Below are 21,916 nucleotides of genomic sequence, written 5' to 3'. Positions count from 1 at the left end.
AAGGGACACCAGGGGACAGAGATCTAAACAGGAAATTCAGAAGACCTATACCTCGGTGGCATAGCTGAGGGGCTGTGAAAGTCTCTTTGCATAACCACTGGATTATCTCTGCCACACGCTGCTTTACCTCTTGGTCAGGAGTCAGTGATTAAGCTAAGAAGCCTATTGATAGTTTAAAAGCCCTCAGGCTCCCATAGCCTACAGGGAAGGAAGAAAAAAAAGAAAGAGGCTTTTAAACCACTGAGCTCCAACTCAGGGATTGAAATAACTGTTAACTTCCACCACTGTGAACCCTTTAACTTACTTAGACTCAAGTCAATCCAGGCAATAGTGATCAATAATTTGAAAAGTACTGATAAAGGGAACTCATGACATAATATATAAAATGGTTAAAACAATAAGAAAAAATATTGGAGAATCGAACCAGGACAAGAGTCCAGCTAAAAGTCCTCCAGAGGGTGAAGCACAAAATAATGAGTTCAACATCCAAACATTAGCTAAGGAAATAATAACAGGAGTGAGTAAAGAATTGGAAAAAATTGTAACCAGAAATGCAGGAACAACAAATGAGAATATGGAAGAAAATACTAATTATCTCATGGTTATTAGTGAGCTGAAAGCTGAAATCGCTGAGCTAAGAATGCAACTAGCTGAACAAGCTAAAACTGTATCAGAGCAGGGCAACAAAACAGATGAACTCCAGAAAGCAGTAGAGGGCAGAGAGAATAGAATCTATGAGGCTGAAGACAGAATTAGCAAGATTGAGGATGAATTAGAGACAACTAAAAAAGAAGTAAGAGATCTCAAAAAGAGATTAAGAGATACTGAAAACAACAACAGAGTCCTATGGATGACTTCAAAAGAAACAATATACGCATTATTGGCTTACCAGAGGAAGAAAGAGAAGGAGAGGAAGAAAGCATTCTCTAGGCTATAGTAGCTGAAAACTTCTCTAGTCTAGACAACATCAAAGACATAAAGATTCAAGAAGCCCAGAGGGTCCCAAACAGAATTAACCCAGACCTAAAGACACCAAGACATATCATACTTAGAATGGAAAGGAACAAGGATAAAGAAAGGATCCTGAAGGCTGCAAGAGAAAAATAAAGAGTCACCTACAAAGGAAAACCCATAAGATTAGCAGCAGACTTCTCCATACAAACACTACAGGCCAGAAGAGAATGGCAAGATATCTATCGAGTGCTCAATGAGAAAGGCTTTCAGCCAAGAATACTATATCCTGCTAGACTGTCATTCAGACTAGATGGAGGCATCAAAACCGTCTCAGACAAGCAACAGTTGAAGGAAGCAACCATCACCAAGCCTGCCCTGAAAGAAGTTCTGAAAGGTCTCCTATAAACAACCAGACCACCACAAATAGGACATATATCAAAACACTCTAAAACTCTACAAGAATGATACTAAAATATCTTCAATCTTTGATATCAATAAATGTCAATGGCCTGAATTCACCTATTAAAAGACACAGAGTAGGAAGATGGATCAGAAAACACAACCCAACAATACGCTGTCTACAGGAAACCCACCTAACTCAACAAGACAAACACAGACTTAAAGTGAAAGGATGGAAAACTATCATACAAGCCAATGGCCCACACAAAAGGGCAGGAACAGCTATTCTCATATCTGACATGATAGACTTTAAAATAGATAAGATTAAAAAAGATAGGAATGGACACTACTTAATGCTCAGAGGATCAATCAATAAAGGCATAAGGGAGCTAAATGAAGAGATAGATAAACTAGAACTATTGGACATTTTCAGAGTCATTCATCCCAAGAAACTGGAATACACATTTTACTCAAATCCACATGGGTCATTCTCAAGGATAGACCATATATTAGGCCACAAAGACAGCATCAGCCAATTCAAGAGCATTGAAATCATCCCAAGCATCTTCTCAGACCACAGTGGAATTAAACTAACACTTAACAATCAACAAAAAATTAGTTAACAGTGCCAAAATGTGGAAGCTCAACAGTACACTTCTTAACAACTTCTGGGTCAAAGAGGAAATCAAGGAAGAAATCAAAATGTTTCGAGAGTTCAATGAAAATGAAGACACAAGCTATCAAAATATTTGGGACACAGCTAAAGCAGTCCTAAGAGGGAAGTTCATAGCTATACAAGCACACATTAGGAAACAAGAAAAAGCACAAATAAACAGCCTGATTGCACATCTTAAAGACCTAGAAGAAGAACAACAAAGGAACCCTAAAGCAACCAGAAGGACAGAAATCACTAAAGTTAGGGCAGAAATAAATAACACTGAGAATAGGAAAACCATACAAAAGATCAACAAAAGTAAATGTTGGTTCTTTGAAAGAGTAAACAAAATCGACAAGCCTCTAGCCAAACTCACAAAACAAAAAAGGGAGAAGACCCAAATAACTCGGATAGTAAATGAAAGAGGAGATATCACAACAGACACTGCAGAAATTCAACATATCATGCGAGGCTTCTATGAACAACTATATGCCACCAAGCTAGAGAACCTGGAAGAAATGGACGATTTCCTAGACACCTACCAACTTCCAAAACTAAGTAAAGAGGAAATAGATAACATGAACAGGCCCATCACAGCTAATGAAATTGAAAGAGTTATCAAAAATCTCCCCAAAAATAAAAGTCCTGGACCAGATGGTTTTACAAATGAATTCTACAAAACTTTCAAAGAAGAACTAATACCTCTACTTTTAAAAGTCTTCCAGAAGATTGAAGACACTGCAATACTCCCTGCCAGCTTCTCTGAAGCCAACATCACCCTGATACCAAAAGCAGACAGGGACACAACCAAAAAAGAAAACTACAGACCAATATCTCTGATGAACATAGATGCGAAAATATTGAACAAAATTCTAGCCAACCGGATACAGCAGTATATAAAAAGATTGTCCATCATGACCAAGTGGGGTTTATCCCAGGCATGCAAGGTTGGTTTAATATTCGTAAATCAATCAATGTGATCCACCACATCAACAAAAGCAAGACCAAAAACCACATGGTCATATCAATAGATGCAGAGAAAGCCTTTGACAAAATACAACATCCCTTTATGATCAAAACAATACAAAAAATGGGAATAGATGGAAAATTCCTCAAGATAGTGGAGTCTATATATAGTAAACCTACAGCCAACATCATACTCAATGGTGAAAAACTGGAAGCATTTCCCCTCAGATCAGGTACTAGACAGGGCTGCCCACTATCACCATTACTATTCAACATAGTGTTGGAAGTTCTTGCCATAGCAATCAGGCAGGAGCAAGGAATTAAAGGGATACAGATTGGAAGAGAAGAAGTCAAACTCTCCTTATTTGCAGATGACATAATAGTATACATGGAAAAACCTAAGGAATCCAGCAAGAAGCTTTTGGAAATCATCAGGCAATACAGTAAGGTGTCAGGCTACAAAATTAACATTCAAAAGTCAGTGGCATTCCTCTATGCAAACACTAAGTTAGAAGAAATTGAAATCCAGAAAACAATTCCTTTTACTATAGCAGCAAAAACAATAAAATATCTAGGAGTAAACCTAACCAACGAAGTGAAAGACTTGTATACTGAAAATTATGAGTCGCTACTCAAAGAAACTGAAAAAGACACAAAGAAGTGGAAAGATATTCCATATTCATGGGTTGGAAGAATTAACATCATCAAAATGAATATATTACCCAGAGCCATCTACAAATTTAATGCTATCCCCATCAAGATCCCAAGCACATTTTTTAGGAGAATAGAAAAAATGCTACAAATGTTTATCTGGAACCAGAAAAGACCTAGAATTGCCAAAACAATCTTGAGAAAAAAGAACAGAACCGGAGGCATCACACTCCCAGATCTCAAACTGTATTATAGGGCCATTGTCATCAAAACTGCTTGGTACTGGAACATGAATAGACACACTGACCAGTGGAATAGAATTGAGAGCCCAGAACTGAGGCCCCACACCTATGGACATCTAATCTTTGACAAAGGGGCCCAGACTATTACGTGGGGAAAGCAGAGTCTCTTCAACAAATGGTGTTGGAAAAAATGGGTTGAAACATGCAGAAGAATGAAACTGAATCACTGTATTTCACCAAATACAAAAGTAAATTCCAAGTGGATCAAGGACTTGGATGTTAGACCACAAACTATCAGATACTTAGAGGAAAATATTGGCAGAACTCTTTTCTTTATAAATTTTAAAGACATTTTCAATGAAACGAATCCAATTACAAAGAAGACTAAGGCAAGTATAAACCTATGGGACTACATCAAATTAAAAAGCTTCTGCACAGCAAAAGAAACCACTACCCAGACCAAGAGATCCCTCACAGAATGGGAGAAGATCTTTACATGCCATACATCAGATAAGAGTTTAATAACCAACATATATAAAGAGCTTGCCTGACTCAACAACAAGACAACAAATAACCCCATCCAAAAATGGGGGGAGGACTTGGACAGAATATTCACCACAGAAGAGATCCAAAAGGCCAAGAAACACATGAAAAAATGCTCCAAGTCTCTGATTGTCAGAGAAATGCAAATCAAGACAACAATGAGATATCACTTCACTCCTGTGAGAATGTCATACATCAGAAAAGGTAACAGCAGCAAATGCTGGAGAGGGTGTGGGGTCAAAGGAACCCTCCTGCACTGCTGGTGGGAATGTCAATTGGTGCAACCTCTGTGGACAACAGTCTGGAGAACTCTCAGAAGGCTAGAAATGGACCTACCCTATGACCCTGCAATTCCTCTCCTGGGGATATATCCTAAGGAACCCAACACATCCATCCAAAAAGGTCTGTGTACACATATGTTCTTGGCAGCACAATTTGTAATAGCCAAAACCTGGAAGCAACCCAGGTGTCCAACAACAGATGAGTGGCTGAGCGAGTTGTGGTCTATATACACAATGGAATACTACTCAGCTGTAAAAAATGGTGACTTCACCGTTTTCAGCCGATCTTGGATGAACCTTGAAAAAATCATGTTGAGTGAAATAAGTCAGAAACAGAAGGATGAATATGGGATGATCTCACTCTCAGGCAGAAGTGAAAAACAAGATCAGAAAAGAAAACACAAGTAGAACCTGAAATGGAATTGACGTATCACACCAAAGTAAAAGACTCTGGGGTGGGGGTGGGTGATTGGGGAGAATACAGGTCCAGGAGGGCTGATGGAGGACCTAGTGGCGGTTGTATTGTTGTATGGGAGTCTGGGGAATTTTTTGCATGTACAAACTATTGTATTTACTGTTGAATGTAAAACATTAATTCCCCAATAAAGAAATAAATTTAAAAAAAAAAAGAAAGATACAGGATAAGTATGGGATGATCTCACTCTCAGGCAGAAGTTGAAAAACAAGATCAGAAAAGAAAACACAAATAGAACCTGAACTGGAATTGGTGTATTGCACCAAAGTAGAAGACTCTGGGGTGGGTGGGTGGGGAGAATACAGGTCCAAGAAGGATGACAGAGGACCTAGTGGGGGATGTATTGTTATATGGAAAACTGGGAAATATTCTGCATGTGCAAACTACTGTATTTACTGTTGAATGTAAAATATTTATTCCCCAGTAAAGAAATTTAAAAATAAATAAAGAAAATCAATAAATACAGGTAATAAACATAAAAAATTCATCATTTTTAATGAGTAATTAAAGCTGAGTAATTCCATTGCGTATCTGTATCATTTCTTTCTTTCTTTCTCTTTTTTTTTTTTGACATCTGTAAACCTGCTTCACTGCTTGTGAAGTGACTCCCCTTGCAGGTGGGAAGGAGGGGGGGGCGCAAGCCGGGATCCTTACACCGGTCCTTACGCTTCCAGCCACGTGCACTTAACCCGCTGCTACCACCCAACCCCCATATCTGTATCATTTTCTTTTTTATATATTTTTATATTTATTTATATATTTATTCCCTCTTATTGCCCTTGTTGTTTTACTGTTGAAGATATTATTGTTGTTATTGATGTCGTTGTTGTTGGGTAGAACAGAGAGAAATGGAGAGAGGAGGAAAAGACAGAGAGGGGGAGAGAAAGACAGACACCTGCAGACCTGCTTCACCGCCTGTGAAGCGACTCCCCTGCAGGTGGGGAGCCAGAGGCTCGAACCCGGATCCTTCCACCAGTCCTTGCGCTTTGCGCCACTGTATCATTTTCTTGACCACTCATCTGTTACTGGACACCTGAGTTGCTTCCATGTTTTGGCCACTAGCAATCGAGTGGCTATGAACACAAGTGTCTCTACAGGTCTCTCTGGATGGTGTTTTTTGTTTGCTTGTCTGTTTTTGTTTTTTTTCCTTTAGATAGATCCCTAGGAGAGGAATTACTGGGTCATAGGATATGTCCACTTCTATGTTCTTAGGTTTCTCTAGACTGTCTTCCACAAGGGTGGAATCAATTTACATTCCCATCAGCAGCTTACAAGAGTTATTATTATTTTTTTTTCCCTCCAGGGTTATTGCTGGGCTCGGTGCCTGCACCATGAATCCACCGCTCCTGGAGGCCATTTTTTCCTTTTTGTTTATCGTCGTTATTATTGTTCTTATTGCTGTCGTTGTTGCTGGGCAGGACAGAGAGAAATGGAGAGAGGAGGGGAAGACAGAGAGGGGGAGAGAAAGACAGACACCTGCAGACCTGCTTCACCGCCTGTGAAGCGACTCCCCTGCAGGTGGGGAGCCGGGGGCTCAAACCGGGATCCTTAGGCCGGTCCTTGTGCTTTGCGCCACCTGCGCTTAACCCGCTGCGCCACCGCCCGACCCCCACAAGAGTTATTTTTATGTCCACTATTCTGAAAATTCTAAATACTTTTAACAATAGCTCTCTTCAAGGCAAATGACTGGTTTTGTTCAGTCCTTAAAGAAAATGGATTGAGAGACACTTAACATGCTGACTCCAGCCTTCAAAGTAGCCTCTTGGATTCCTGGTCTCCCTGCCCTAACCGCTTTAAGGAATAAAAAAGTTCCTAGCTCTTTTGACGCCTCGGTGGCCTGCCACAACCCAGTCAGTATTGAGTCATTTACGGTACATCCTTCAGAAGGCAAAGAAAATAAATCATGGGAGTCGGGCGGTAGCACAGAGGGTTAAGTGCAAAGCGCAATGTCGGGTGTAAGGATCCCGGTTCCAGCCCCCGGGGCTCCCCACCTGCAGGGGAGTCGCTTCACAGGCGGTGAAGCAGGTCTGCAGGTGTGTTGTTAAAATTCGGAGGCTCCAGCTGGCCGGGCTAGCTTCACAGGCGGGTAACAGAGACGACCAAAGACATACGGCTGGGCAGGGAAGCTGTATTTCTTTATTCAGGAACAAGGATTTATAAACCAAGACAAACTAATCACCAAACAGAACTCTGCTGCCTCTTTGCCCCGCGCAGCGGCACCAAGCACTCTCTAACTCTGCAACTCTCCAACTCTCTAACTCTGGAACTCTGGAACCCTCCCGGGGTTTTTTGGGGCGGGGCCAAGCCGCTGTGAAATTAGCAGGACTGATCCAATTTTCTTGGGGGGGAGAGCTAGAACAACCCAATGTAAAGCATACAACACAGGTGTCTGTCTTTCTCTCCCCCTCTGTCTTCCCCTCCTCTTTCCATTTCTCTCTGTCCTATCCAACAACGACGACAACAACAACAATAATAACTACAACAACAATAAAAAACAAGGGCAACAAAAGGGAAAATAAATAATAATAATAACAAATAAATAAATATAATAGAAAAAAGAAAGAATTATTAGAAGAAGTGATTGCTACAATCAATAGATCCTCAGGTACAAGTCAAGTGGTTGATCATTTTTCTTTTTCCTTTTCTTTTTAACATTTTAAATGTTTTTATTCATTTCTGATATATATATATATATATATATATATATATATATATATATGGAGAGAAATTGAGAGAGGAGAAGGAGGAGATAGAGAAGGAGAAAGAGAGAAGCTTCCCTGCTTGTGTGGCTTCCCCGTGCAGGTGGAGACTGGGGATTTGAACCAGAGTCCCTGTGCATGGTAATATGTACACTGTACTAGGGGTGCCACCACCCACCTCCAGTCACTCTTCTCTTATCTCTTTCAAAAAAGTTCTCACTTGGCTTCTTTACTGAAAATGACCAGGCTGTCAATGTCCTCGTGTGTCCCCCTTAGCTATTATCCGGAAATCTCCCAGCACCTGTGACGGTTTGACTTCCATACACTGAGATTAGACATTACCTGGCTTTACAGTAGCTTTACACCGAAGTGCCTGATGAGTATGAAATGTCCGTAGAAAGTCCTTCTTCCGAGGTAGAGCCTTGCAGGACCCCAAGTTTAGCAAAGGGCAAGAACAGCCAGCCACCACCGTCTTCAGAAGGTTTGCCATGTTCACATGGGCTCCCAGCTTCCTGAGTCCCCAATTTTGTTGAAAGTAAATCACTAAGAGGAAAGAAAAAATATATATGTGCGTGCCAAGTAAAACAGAAGTTGTCTTTTTTGAACATAAAGAACTAGTAATGGGACTAGCCTGGATTATAACAGCCATAGGTAGGCACCTGCAATGAATGTGTTTGCCAAGCCTTTTGCTAAAAAAGCATGTCTCAAAACGTTCCAATTCAAGGATTTAGAACGCAGGGTCCATTCCCCACACACACACCCCCCAACTTAAACTGTAGTTAGAAGCTCACTATTCAATTCTAAGCCTAGGTCAAATGAATTTTTATACATGAAAAAATTTTTATAGATGAAACCCTTTTATAGATGAAAAGGTTTTTAAAGTTTTTGGTGGATACAGCATAATGGTTATGCTAGAGACTCGTGCCTGAGCCTCCAAACCTGAGCTGAACAGTGCTCTGGTTAAAAAAAAAAAGTAATTAAAAAAATGACATTGGGGGGAGTCGGGCGGTAGTTCAATGGGTTAAGCACACATGGCGCAAAGCGTAAGGATCCCGGTTCCAGCCTCCAGCTCCCCACTGCAGGGGAGTTGCTTCACGGGCAGTGAAGCAGGTCTGCAGGTGTCTGTCTTTCTCTCCCCCTCTCTGTCTTCCCCTCCTCTCTCCATTTCTCTCTGTCCTATCCAATAACAATGACATCAATAACAACAACAATAATGACTATAACAAAACAACAAGGGCAACAAAAAGGAAATGAATAAATAAATAAATGTTTAAAAACAAATGACATGGGGGGCCAGGCGGTAGCACAGCGGGTTAAGCGCAAATGCCAAGAAGCGCCAAGGACCATTGTTAAGAATCCCGGATTCGAACCCAGGGCTCCCCACCTGCAGGGGAGTCGCTTCACAGGCAGTGAAGTAGGTCTTCAGGTGTCTATCTTTCTCTCCCCCTCGCTGTCTTCCCTCCTCTCTCCATTTCTCTCTGTCCTATCCAACTACGACAGCAGCAATGACAACAATAACAATAATAACAAGTGCAACAAAAATGGGAAAAAATGGCCTCCAGGAGCAGTGCATTCGTAGTGCAGGCACCAAACTACAGCAGTAACCCTGGAGGCAAAAAAAAAAAAGACTTATTTAAGGGGTGGGTGTTCAGTCACATATTACATGAAAGTTACTTTCTAAATTAGCATGTGCAAAAAGAACTGTATATAATTAGTATCCCTGAATATCCTTTAAATTGCCTAATAGACAGTATAGTGGTTACCATTTAACTTACACTGAAATCTTTGATACATGATAGTTACAGCATGTGGCACCAAAACAGATACTGAGTGAACATGTGAGTCACATCTGTGAAGTGCACACCTCTAAAAAGTTAAGCATGGGGACAAGCAGCTCAGAGTTCACCCAGTAGAGGGCTCATTTTATCAGGTACAAGGTCCTGGGTTCAAGTCCTGATTTCATATAGGACCAGGGACAGCACCAGGTGAACTCTGTGGATAACGGCTTGATTCTATGGCTTTCAGCTCTCTGTATTTCTCCCTCGCTCTTTCTCTCTCTTCCTCCCCACCTCCTTTTTCTTAGAAATAACAAATGAAAAAAATTAACCCGTCAAAGATGACTCAACAGTAATATTACACATGCATGAGGTCCCAGTTGCTACATCAAAAAAGAAGAAAAGTCAATGTGTGGGAGCAGCCCGGGAGACAGACAGCACAGTGGATAAAACACTGGACTTCACAGCATGAAGTCCTAGGATCGGTCCCCAACACCGCATGTTCAGGAAGTGATGCTCGGATTCTTTCCATTGTTAAAAAGTAAATCTTTAAAAAATTATTTATTTATTGGACAGAGAGAAATTGAAGGGAAGAGATAATAGAAAGGGAGAAAGAGACACCTACAGCACTGCTTCGCCCCTGCAACTGGGAAACCTGCATCTCCTCCCACTCTCCCCCTCCTCCCACTCTCCCCCTCCTCCCTGCACCTCCTCCCTGCACCTCCTCCCACTCTCCCCCTCCTCCCTGCACTCCCAGGACTTGAACCTGGGTCCTTGCACGTTGTAGTATGTGCACTCAACCAGATGCAACACCGCCCACCCCACCCCTTAAATAAGTCTTTTTAAAAAGAAAAACAAATGTGTGGGATATAACTCCGAGTTTAAAAAAAAAAAAATCCCACAGTTACATAGGTTTGTGCTGTAGATGTGGGTTTAACTAAGATGATTTTTTTCTTTTTTACCAGAGAAGTGCTTCACTCTGGCTAACAATGGTGCGAGGACGTCAGAACCTCAGGCATAAATGCCATGCTGTCTCCCTGACCCTCGGAGCACATCTAGTCATCGTTCTTAGGAGCGGTCACTTCTTTTTTTCTATAAACCCTCACCAGGCTGGGAGAAACACCACTGACCTTTGCTGTTACTGAGGGTTCCTTCCACTGCTCTCTCTGTCGGAGGCCCAGGATGCAAAGAGGATACTCCCACTGTCCCCACACTTCCAAAGATCCTCCATCCTTCTGTCCTTTATTTCAAAATGGGGAAAAAGAAAAAGACCTGGGCTTGCTCTCTCTTTCTCTCTCTCTCTCCCCATCCTCTCTGAATTTCTCTGTCCTATCTAACAAAGAAAGAAAAGAGAAACAAAAGGGAAAAAAAGAAAAAGACTTGGAATTCTACTCACTACACCCAGCTAACCCTACCAGCTGTGCCTTTAGGCTGGGTTCCATCACTTGGTCCGTCAGGGGCTCCGACATCGAATCCCAGTAACCTTACTACTATCCTTGCATCCTCCAGAGGAAGAAGGATAGAGTTGCAGAAGTAACTCCCAGAATTTCTTGCAAATGTCAGAAAGCAACACTAGGGATGGGGATTGTCAACACAAGTGGTGCTAATCCTGAAGCGGGACGTAGGTCTGGCTCAGAGGCACAGCCCTTAGGAGGATCTAGTGGGTAAGACCCAAATAGGCCACAGAGTGGGAGACAGGAATCAACAATAATCCCACCAAGCAGAGTAATGCAAGCTCAAAGGTCCCTGAGCAATGTGATCATGTCCTTTCAGGGCTCAGATCTGAGACAGAGAATATGAAGGGGTAGGGGGCGATAAGGAAAAGGGAGGGAGCACGAAATATGTGTTCAGGCATGCCATCAAAACTGCATATAATAATCTGCATTTGGGAAGCCAGGCGGTGGCGCAGCGGGTTAAGCACAGGTGGCATGAAGCACAAGGATCAGCAGAAGGAACCCGGTTCGAGCCCCCGGCTCCCCACCTGCAGGGGAGTCGCTTCACAGGCAGTGAAGCAGGTCTGCAGGTGTCTGTCTTTCTCTCCCCCTCTCTGTCTTCCCCTCCTCTCTCCATTTCTCTCTGGCCCATCCAACAACAATAACAGCAATTACAACAATAATAACAATGACAACAATAAACAGGGCAACAAAAGGGAAAAATAACAAATAATCAAAATAATTTGCATTTGGGTTTTATTATGTTGAAGAGTGGTTCCACAGGACCAGGTAGTGGCTCACCTGATGAAGTGCCCACTTTACTCCGCACAAGGACCCAGCTTCAAGGGCCTGAGCCCTGCCTGCAGAGGGCAGCTTTCCAATCAGTGGAGAAGAACTGTAGGTCTCCTTCTCTTGGAATTTCTCTCCCTACCTCTCTTGTCTGTTATCCTCTATCAATAAATAAACATAACTTGGAATGGTGGAGTCATGCAGACACACCAGCCCCGGCAGTAACACGGGTGGAAGAGACAGAGAGAGGATTTCCACATATGCTACTTCATTCCTACATCTCATAAATAGTCTCATCATCCGTGGTCACTCCTAGGGTTGCTCATTGCTGAGAATGTAAAGCAAATGAGTTTGAAATGCAATCACAAGTTCAAAACTCATAGACTCTATGCCAAGAACCAAGGGAGATGGAAAAATATATTAAAGCAGATTCTGACCTTGCCGTGACTAATCGCTTAGCCCGATCCCTAGAAGCTTATCAAACGTTCTCACCTCAGATCATCCCGGCTTCCCTCCACAACCACCAGTTTCACAGAGCTAATAAAGCTTTATCAGCAAAAGTAAAGTCCAGCCATAACAATGCCTGGGTATTGTCTAAGTCTGCCACCCACTTACTGTTTAACCTGAATCTTTTTGTGTCTCTGTGCGCACATCTATGAGAGGAACATAGGAAAGAAAGGAGGCTTATGGGGTCCCATCAGACACTCGGTATGTTATGATTAGGTAAGAGTCCATGGTGCCCTAAAGCTACAATCTTCAGCCTGTTAGAGCATCCATTTTCATGTGCCTGAGAGAATACAGGCTCAATTCCTAACATTTCCTTATGAAAACTTAACCAGGGGGTCAGACAGTGGTGCACCCAGTTAAGCACACATAGTACAAAGTGCAAGGACCCACATAAGGATCTGGGTTCCAGCCCCTGCTCCCCTCCTGTAGGGGGGTCACTTCACAAGTGGTGAAACAGGTCTGCAGACACTCTCTCGCTCCCTATCTCCCCCTGCTCTCTTCAATTTCTCTCTGTCCCATCCAATAAAGTGGGAAAAAATGGCCACCAGGAGCAGTGGGTTCATGGTGTCAGCACCAAGCCCCAGCAATAACCTTGGAAGCAAAAAAAAAAAAGACTTAATCAGTGTCCTAATTTCCCCCCTCTTCCCCATTTAAGTCTGAAGTCACTATGTCATGGCCTTGAAGTCTGGAAAATGTCCTTGCCACTTTGAAAATGGTAATTTGACACTAAGCAGATTGCCAGTGTTAGATGTCAAACAGGTCTTCAAGGACTTTAAAGGCCATTTTCTCTCAAAAATTCCACTTGACTCAAGCTATGAACATACAGCACAAGGATATAATGGCAAGAGCAGTCCCTATCACTCAACTTAAACCAAATACCAAAGATAGTGAAAGACAGTTAGAGACTATTTGAACTATGTTCCTACAAGCAGGTACTTGTTTACAGCAAAGACAGCACATTGCATTTTAATAGTCATAATTCCCCATCTACATTTTATCACCCAGGTGCTTCTGTGGTAGTGAAGCGATGGAGGGCAACATAAACATTACATCCCAAAGCTGAAGAAAAAAAAAAAACAACTAAAAACTCCAGTGTGGCATTCATACACCATTTAATGCAAGTCAAATGTGTAATTATCTCCCCTAAGATCTAAAACTCCTAGAAGGCAAGTACCCACTTGACAGGACAGTGTGGGGGTGGTAGAAAGAACGTTAGCCACCATTCTGCTGTGTGACCTTGGCAGGTCCGTCACTCAGCATCTCTGTACCCAATTTCCAACTCTCTGAAATGGGGGAGAGGGTGATAATCAACCTGAGAGAGGTGTTGTGAGGATTAGGATAGTATCTATTTATTGCTATTTTTACTTATTTTAGTGTTCATGTGGGTCCAGTACTTTGCACATAACTTCAGAAAGCAATTAGGATTTTTTTTTTTTTTCTGAATGAAAAACTAGGTCTACAGGCTGGGTAGATAACATAGTGGTTATTCAAAAAAAAAATTTTTTTTTTTTGCATGAAATGAGGTTTCAAGGACCCAGGTTCTATCCCCAGCACAAAAAGCCAGAGCTGAGCAGTGCTCCAGTTAGAAAAAAGAAAAGAAGAGAAAAATAAACGGGCAAGAAAAGGAGAAGAAAAGAATAAAATTAGGACTAGGCAGCCTGGTGTATATAAACACATTCTTCAAGGAATTTCAGTAAGTTTCTGCTGAACATGGAATGCTTGTGTAACCTTGTGGAAAACTGACCCCATCAATCACTGTAAACAGTCTAATAAGCGCGTGGTAAGGTAAATGCTAGGTTGAGAGAGAGACTTGAGACACAGACAGAGACAGAGAAGGCGCAAATGAGCCTGGACAGTGGTGCACCTGGTTAAGGGCATGTGTTGCCATGTGCAAAGACCCAGGTTCAAGCCCCAGGTCACCACCTGCAGGAAGAAAGCTTCATGAACAGTGAAGCAGTGTCGCCAGTGTCTATCAACCTTTTGCTTCAATTTCTCTCTATCCAATCAAATAGAATAAAGTAAAAAAAAGAGGTTGGGCTGTAGCGCAACGGGTTAAGCGCACATGGCACAAAGCACAAGAACCGGCATAAGGATCCCAGTTCGAGCCCCCAGAAGGGGTCACTTCACAGGCGGTGAAGCAGGTCTGCAGGTGTCTGTCTTTCTCTCCCCGTCTTCCCTTCCTCTTTCCATTTCTCTCTGTCCTGTCCAGCAAGGACGATATCAATAACAACAACAATAACTACAACAATAAAACAAGAGCAACAAAGGGAGGGAGCTTTTAAAAAAAAATAATTAAATAAATAAATAAATAAAAAGGAGAGAGTTACACGCAGTGGCCCACCTGGTTGAGCGCACACGCAAGAAACTGGGTTCAAGCCCCTAGTCCTCACCTGCAAGAGGGTGGGGGGAGTTTCAGGAGTGGTGAAGCAGAGCTGCAGGAGTCTACCGCCGCCTCTGCCCTCTCAACTTCTCTCAGTCCTATCAAATTGAAAAAAAAAAAAGTTTAAGTGGGGAGGGAGGTGTTGCGGGTTGCAAATCAAAGGTGTCATGGAGAAGAGGGGAATATATCTAATAAGAGTCAACAGACAAGCAAGACCCATTGTTCCAGTCTATAAAGACCTACAGGACTGTCCTGCACTTGAGGACCAAAAACAAAGGACCAACAAAGGGCGCCTGCATCCACGACCGAGCCACACTGCTAACGCAAGGGCAGAACAACCCGGACTCCTCTCCGCATCCCGGCCTGGCAGGCAGCGCGCCCGGGTCCAGAACCCCCGCCACCCCCGCCACCCGCAATCGGCGTCCGCAGGGGCCGCTATTTTTAACCTCTAGCAAGAGACCATCGGTCTAGGCTGCATAGCAGACATTCCTCCTACAGGTTCAAATCAACCCAGCGCCCTTCGCCACCCCCCACCCCACAGTCTGAAGCCCACTCTCTGCCCTGAGCCTCGCCCACCCCACAACCACCACCCCCCACACACACAGACACCAACACCAGCACTAGCCAAGCCCGGCACACACTCACAGCTTTGGGTCGCCCAACTCCTATATCCCCGGCTTGCCAACCTCCCCCCACTTCCCTCAAGCTTCAAGTCTAAAATTCAGGGGCATCCCAGCTGCCACCTCTGGGTGCACCTCTTCTGGGGCTCGCTCTCTCCTCCCCATCTTCAGGCCGAAACGACGTCACCCAGCTCCCACAGGTGCCCTAAAGTGTCCGGATCTGCACCTGCACAGTCGCTGCCCCGCCGCCGACCCTCTGCGACCCTCCAGTTGCAGAATCCGCCCGCGCTCTCCCTTCCACGTCCCACCCAGGGGCTGGGAAGGGGCGGCCCCGCGCCCGGCTGCACCCGCGGGGGCTCTGGGTCCCGGCCAGCCCGCCTCTTCTGCTCCCGGATCGCTCCCGCCCGAGGGGGGGGGGGACCCGGCTCGCCCCGGAGAGCGCCGCAGCCCTGCACCCCAAAAGCCCCGGCGCGGCCCTCCCGCTGCCCCCGCGCGCGGCTCACCAGGCCCGGAGACCGAGCGCGCACACTGGGGGCTCCGGCCCCGCCGCGCTCCTCCCACCCGGAAGAACACCCCAGTCCCGCCAACTGGGGACACGTGACCGCGGCACAGCCCCCCCCACCCCCATCTCAGCTGGGTGCTCCCTCCTTGCCTGGCCGAGCTGCCCCTAAAGCGCCACCCCCCAAAAAAAGAAAAAAACCAAGCCGGGCTCTAGAAGGGGACGGGGCTCCCCGGAGCGCACAGGCCGGTTATGGCAAGGGGCCCTCCGCCCTGCTGCGGCCGCCCCGATCGCTCTGTCCCCGGCCACGCCTCCGCGCTGGCACCGCTCGCTCTGTCCACGTCGAGCTGAGCAGCAGCCGGAGACATGGACCCCTCCACCCGGCAGCCAGTTAGTTACCGGGTCAGAGTCCTCTCTCGCGTCCCAACGGGACCAGCAGGCGGACAGTCGAGTCCACTCTCGGTACCTGACTCTCCTCTCTCTCTCTCTCTCTCTCTCTCTAGGAAAAAATCAGAACTTGTGTAACTGGAGAGGAGCAAAAGGAAAGTGGGAGGAGGCCAAGGGGTAGGCCAAGTGGGGGCGTTGTTTTTTCCATTCTGGCCAGAGAGGTGGAGTTAGATTCCTCTGATGGGATGTCAAAGCTCCAAAATTAACACACAGCTGTTTGACTGGCCTTCCTAGACTGGTCCGGAGAAAACCCTGTGTTACAGTTATTAATACCCCGAGGCTGGAGAGTGCCCTCGGTGGGCGTGAAGGGTGCTGAATAATCCGGGGCGGTTTTCTGCAGTTACTGGAAGTCGCCAAAACATAAGGACTGAGTTCTTTCTGATCCTTAGTCTGCAGGGTTCCTCTAACTTAAAGTGGAAGGAATAAAATAGGGAGTACAACGCGGTTTACCAAACCATCGGTATGAGGCGTGCTTTTTACGGAAGATGGGTAAAATAATTCTGAATAATTCTAAAAGGTAGAACAATGCATACCCTTAAAGAGAAAGGAACTTCAGAAAAACCCTTACTTACAGAATGCTTCTTGTTTCTAACCAGCAAAGAAGGAAGGGGGAGGCAGGCGATGGCACACCTGGTTAAGCGCTCACATTACAGGGAGCAAGGACCTGGTTCAAGCCCCTGGTCCCCACCTGCAGGTTGTGAAGCAAGTCTGCAGGTGTCTTTCTTTCTTTCTTCCTTCCTTCCTTCCTTCCTTCCTTTCTTTCTTTCTCTCTTTTTTCCTTTTGTTGCCCTTGTTATTCCTTTTTATTTATTTATTATTTATTTTCCCTTTTGTTGCTCTTGTTGGTTTTTTATTGTTTTTTTAAATATTTATTTATTTATTTCCTTTTTGTTGCCCTTGTTTTTATTGTTGTTGTAGTTATTGATGTCGTCGTTGTTGGATAGGACAGAGAGAAATAGAGAGAGGAGGGGAAGACAGAGAGGGGGAGACAAAGAGAGACACCTGTAGACCTGCTTCACCTCACCGCCTGTGAAGGGACTCCCCTGCAGGTGGGGAGCCGGGGGCTCAAACCGGGATCCTTGGGCTTTGCACGACGTGCGCTTAACCCACTGCGCTACCGCCCGACTCCTGTTTTTTATTGTTGTTGTAGTTATTATTGTTGCTGTTATTGATGTCGTTGTTAGATAGGACAGAGAGACATGGAGAGAGGAGGGGAAGACAGAGAGGGGGAGAGAAAGACAGACACCTGCAGACCTGCTTCACCGCCTGTGAAGCGACCCCGCTACAGGTAGGGAGCCGGGGGCTTGAACCGGGATCCTTACTCCAGTCCTTGCGCTTCACGTCAGGTGCGCTTAACCTGCTGCGCTACCTGCAGGTGCCTTTCTTTCTCTCTCCCTACCTGCCTCTTCCCTCTAAATTTCTCTGTCCTATCAAACAAAATAAAGTTTAAAAAAAGAAGGAAAGAGGGGGTCTGGCGGTAGCACAGCGGGTTAAGCGCACGTGGCGCAAAGCGCAAGTACCGGCGTAAGGATCCCCGTTTGAGCCCCCGTCTCCCCACCTGCAGGGGAGTCGCTTCACAGGCGGTGAAGCAGGTCTGCAGGTGTCTGTCTTTCTCTCCCCCTCTCTGTCTCCCCTCTTCTCTCCACGTCTCTCTGTCCTATCTAACAACGAAGGACATCAATAAGTTGCAACGATAACCAAAACAAGGCTACAACAACAAAGGGGGGGGGGGGGAATGGCCTCCAGGAGCAGTGGATTCATGGTGCAGGCACTAAGCCCCAGCAATGACCCTGAAGGGAAAAAAAAGGAAAGAAAAAAGGAAGGAGGGAAGAAAGAAGGAGAGAACGAAAGAACAATAAGGCAAGGTCATTCGGTAGTTCACCAACTGCCAATGCAAGTAGAACACTCTCCTGAGCCTGGAAGAGGTCACTGACTGGCAAGGACACAGCCCATGTTTAAAAATAGTGAGGAATGCAGCACAGCTCGGCAGGCAGTGTCTGACTTGCTCAGCCAGAAGGCGCAGGGGGGCATCTTTCAGCGCTGTGGTGTCTCTCCCCCTTTCTCTCTGTCTCCTCAGCCCCTGAGCGTGTGTGTGTGTGTAAAAGAATGAAAAATTTTGCCATGGCTGGCAAAATGGCTCATGCACAAGGTTCCAGGGTTGAAATAGGAAATAAGTTTTAAAAAAAATTTAAAAAGGAAATAATAATAATGATAAACCATGCTAAGTGCAACCACACAGAGAGATTCAAAGCACTGCAGATACATTGAAACAAGAGAGACTGAGAAAGGTTGAACTATGCAAGTCTTTTAAAACACCGGGGGCGGGGCAGGGGGGTGTCAATAATGGAAGTGCTGTCTTTTGTCTTTCAAAGATAAAATTCTCTAGGAGGTAGACCTAGGTTTGACATTGATGTGAGTTGCCAAAAAAATCAGCCCAAGTCCAAAGTCTGGAGCCCAAAGTCAAAAGGCCCCTGGTCTGGGCTAGGTGCAGTCAGTAGCTCACTTACACAGTGCACTGCTTTGCCCTGGGTTCAAGCCCAGGTTCAAGCCTGGAAGGAAGAAGCTCTGGTGGTGTGGTCTCCCTCTCCTTCTCCCTCTCCTCCATCTCCTCCCTCTCCTTCTCCCTCTCCTTCTCCCTCTCCTCCCTCTCCTTCTCCCTCTCCTCCCTCTCCTCCCTCTCCTCCCTCTCCTTCTCCCTCTCCTTCTCCCTCTCCTCCCTCTCCTTCTCTCCTTCTCCCTCTCCTTCTCCCTCTCCTCCCTCTCCTTCTCCCTCTCCTCCCTCTCCTTCTCTCCTTCTCCCTCTCCTTCTCCCTCTCCTCCCTCTCCTTCTCCCTCTCCTCCCTCTCCTTCTCTCCTTCTCCCTCTCCTTCTCCCTCTCCTCCCTCTCCTTCTCCCTCTCCTCCCTCTCCTTCTCTCCTTCTCCCTCTCCTTCTCCCTCTCCTCCCTCTCCTTCTCCCTCTCCTCCCTCTCCTTCTCCCTCTCCTTCTCCCTCTCCTTCTCTCCTTCTCCCTCTCCCTCTCCCTCTCCCTCTCCCTCTCCCTCTTCCTCTCCCTCTCCTTCTCCCTCTCCTCCCTCTCATTCTCCCTCTCCTCCCTCTCCTTCTCTCCTTCTCCCTCTCCTTCTCCCTCTCCTCCCTCTCCTTCTCCCTCTGCTTCTCTGTCCCTTAGGAAAACAAAAACAAATAATTGACCTAATCTGGTTCTGTGAAGAGGCAACGCCCTGAGTTTCAGAACACTGTGAAGCTTTTTCATCTTGTAAGTATTTATTTCTGTCCCCTTTTTTTTTGGCATTATCACAGGTGTGAGGTGCTATCTCATTTAGGTTACAAAATTATAAGATTACACAGTATAGTTTCACACTGCACCTAACGCCCAAGTTCTGTGTCTCTACCCTCTCAGCTCCCAAATAACCACCACAGTTCTCACTAAGTCACAGAAATAGTTTGTTTCTGTTTGGTTTTGTTTTTGCAAGTTCATCAATTCTCAAGATTGCACATATGACTGAAACCATCCAGTAGTTAGCTGTGTTTCGTCTCTGTACTTATTGCACTAAGCATAATCACCTCCAGATAGAATGGTCATTTTAATGATGTTATTGTGTTGTCAGAAAAGTCATGATCTGTTTTTCTTTGCTTTTCAATGCAAAAATGTGTCATAAGTTTTTGGGCAACCCACAAGTATGGAATCTCTTTCCATTTCTGTTTTCTTCTATTTCTTTTTAGAGTGACTCATGCTTTTCAAAATAGAAGTTTTCCTTCATTAAATTTATTTCTAGATACCTAGTCCTTCGGGTGCTATTCCAAGTCGAATTTCTCTCTTGATTTCTTTTTCTCATTCACAGTTTGCATAGAGAAATGCCAATAATTTGTGTATATTAATTTTGTAGCAATATTATATTGCCTGACTACTTGTGAGAGTTTTCTTCATATCTTGTCATATGCACAGTATGGTGGGGTTTTGTTTGTTTTGTTTTGTTTTTATTTACATGTCTTCAGCTATAGTTTTAGATAGATATATAGCTCAATATCTATATCTATCATATGACCCAGAAATTATATTTCTGAGAAGATAAATGGAAATGTGTTCTCCTAAAACTTGTACAGGAATATTCCCAGCAGCTTTATTCATAATAGCCCCAAATCTGGAGCAAGCCAGCTGCCCTCTGACAGATGAAGGATTGAACAGACTAGGCTACAGCCTTACTGTGGAATACTTCTCAGCAGTGAAAAGGAATAAAACACAACCTCTTGGAGGAGTCTACAGAAATATGCTGAAATGGTAGGGACTGTCCCACTCTCTGAAGGGAAGCTGGGTCAGCCTGCCCTGCTGCTGGAGGAAGACCGCTTCTGAAATGAGGGCAGCCTAAAATGTTCCTAGCTGTGACCATGAACTGTGAGCTCAGACTGACAGGGACTCAGAGGTTGCACGTATAAATATATATATATAAACCTTGGGCCAGATGGATGGGTCAACAGTTAATTTTACTTTTAGATTTTCTTCAAGATTGAGAGCTCCTCTCTGCCCTCATCCAATGTTCTTGCCCTATTCTCAACTCTGACACCATCTACCCAGACAGTATTTTTGTCCAATTCCATGTTAGCTATCAAACTCAAAAAAAAAACCAAAAAACTATAATGGTCATAGGCCCCTAGGAATATACCTAAAATTGACGTCCTAGCTTCTTTTCACCCTAAGATCCCTACTCTTGTCTTCTCTACTCCTACTTTTTGTCTCTTTTTTTTTTTCCTCCAGGGTTATTGCTGGGCTCGGTGCCTGCACCATGAATCCACCGCTCCTGGAGGCCATTTTTCCCCCCTTTTGTTGCCCTTGTTGTTGGAGCCTCATTGTGGTTATTATTATTGCCATTGTTGATGTTGTTCGTTGTTGGATAGGACAGGGAGAAATGGAGAGAGGAGGGGAAGACAGAGAGGGGGAGAGAAAGACAGACACCTGCAGACCTGCTTCTCCGCCTGTGAAGCGACTCCCCTGCAGGTGGGGAGCCGGGGGCTCGAACCGGGATCCTTACGCCGGTCCTTGTGCTTTGCACCACATGCGCCTAACCCTCTGCGCCACTGCCCGACCTCCATTTTTTTGTCTCTTTTCCTGAGACTTAAGTTTGCCTTGTTAGTTTACTCACTAAGCAAGAAGCCAATCCTATAAAATCATTCGTCATTAGCGGGACTTAGAAAGCAAATTTTTTTGGCTCTAGAGATTTTCCCAAAATTGTTCTTTCTGTTGCTTCCCATACACACGTCTCATCTGTATTCAACATTGGATTTTGTTTCTTTGCTTCCAGTTATTGCGGTGCCTGCACAATGAATCCACTGCTCTTGGCGGCTTTTCTTTTTTTCTTCCTTCCTTCCTTCCTTCCTTCTTTTTTTTTTTTTATTATTTTTTGTTCTTATTGTTTTTGGATAAGACAGAGAGAATCTGAGAGAGGAGAGGAAGACAGAGAGTGGGAGGGAAAGACAGACACCTGCAGACCTGCCTCACCAATTATGAAATGACCCCCGCCCCGAAAGTGAGGAGGCGGGGGCTCGAACAGGGATCCTTGTGCTAGTCCTTGTGCTTCATACTATGTGCACTTAACCTAGTGTGCTAC

The 21,916-nt window shown here is 44.8% G+C and overlaps 1 protein-coding gene across 4 annotated transcripts in view; it reads right to left on the bottom strand.

The window, feature by feature from the left end:
- The window catches only part of NNT (nicotinamide nucleotide transhydrogenase), a 122,943-nt gene extending 106,532 nt beyond the window's left edge, over positions 1-16,411 (bottom strand). The window contains exons 1-3 of one of the 4 annotated variants that reach the window (XM_060191012.1): positions 16,268-16,403; positions 14,760-14,847; positions 8,208-8,408 (exon numbers count right to left, since the gene is read on the bottom strand). In XM_060191012.1, coding sequence (XP_060046995.1) covers positions 8,208-8,355 — 148 coding nt within the window. In that variant the 5' untranslated portion in view covers positions 8,356-8,408; positions 14,760-14,847; positions 16,268-16,403. Of the gene's footprint in view, positions 1-8,207; positions 8,409-14,759; positions 14,902-15,595; positions 15,724-16,267 lie in introns of those variants that run through there. The other 3 variants (XM_060191013.1, XM_060191014.1, XM_007517626.3) reach the window with 3 other exon arrangements.
- Positions 16,412-21,916: the final 5,505 nt, after the last annotated feature.

Source organism: Erinaceus europaeus, chromosome 5, assembly GCF_950295315.1.
Source record: "Erinaceus europaeus chromosome 5, mEriEur2.1, whole genome shotgun sequence".
NCBI classification, from domain to species: Eukaryota; Metazoa; Chordata; class Mammalia; order Eulipotyphla; family Erinaceidae; genus Erinaceus; species Erinaceus europaeus.
Note: the sequence above shows the minus strand (reverse complement) of the source record. Positions and strands in the feature narration are given on the sequence as shown.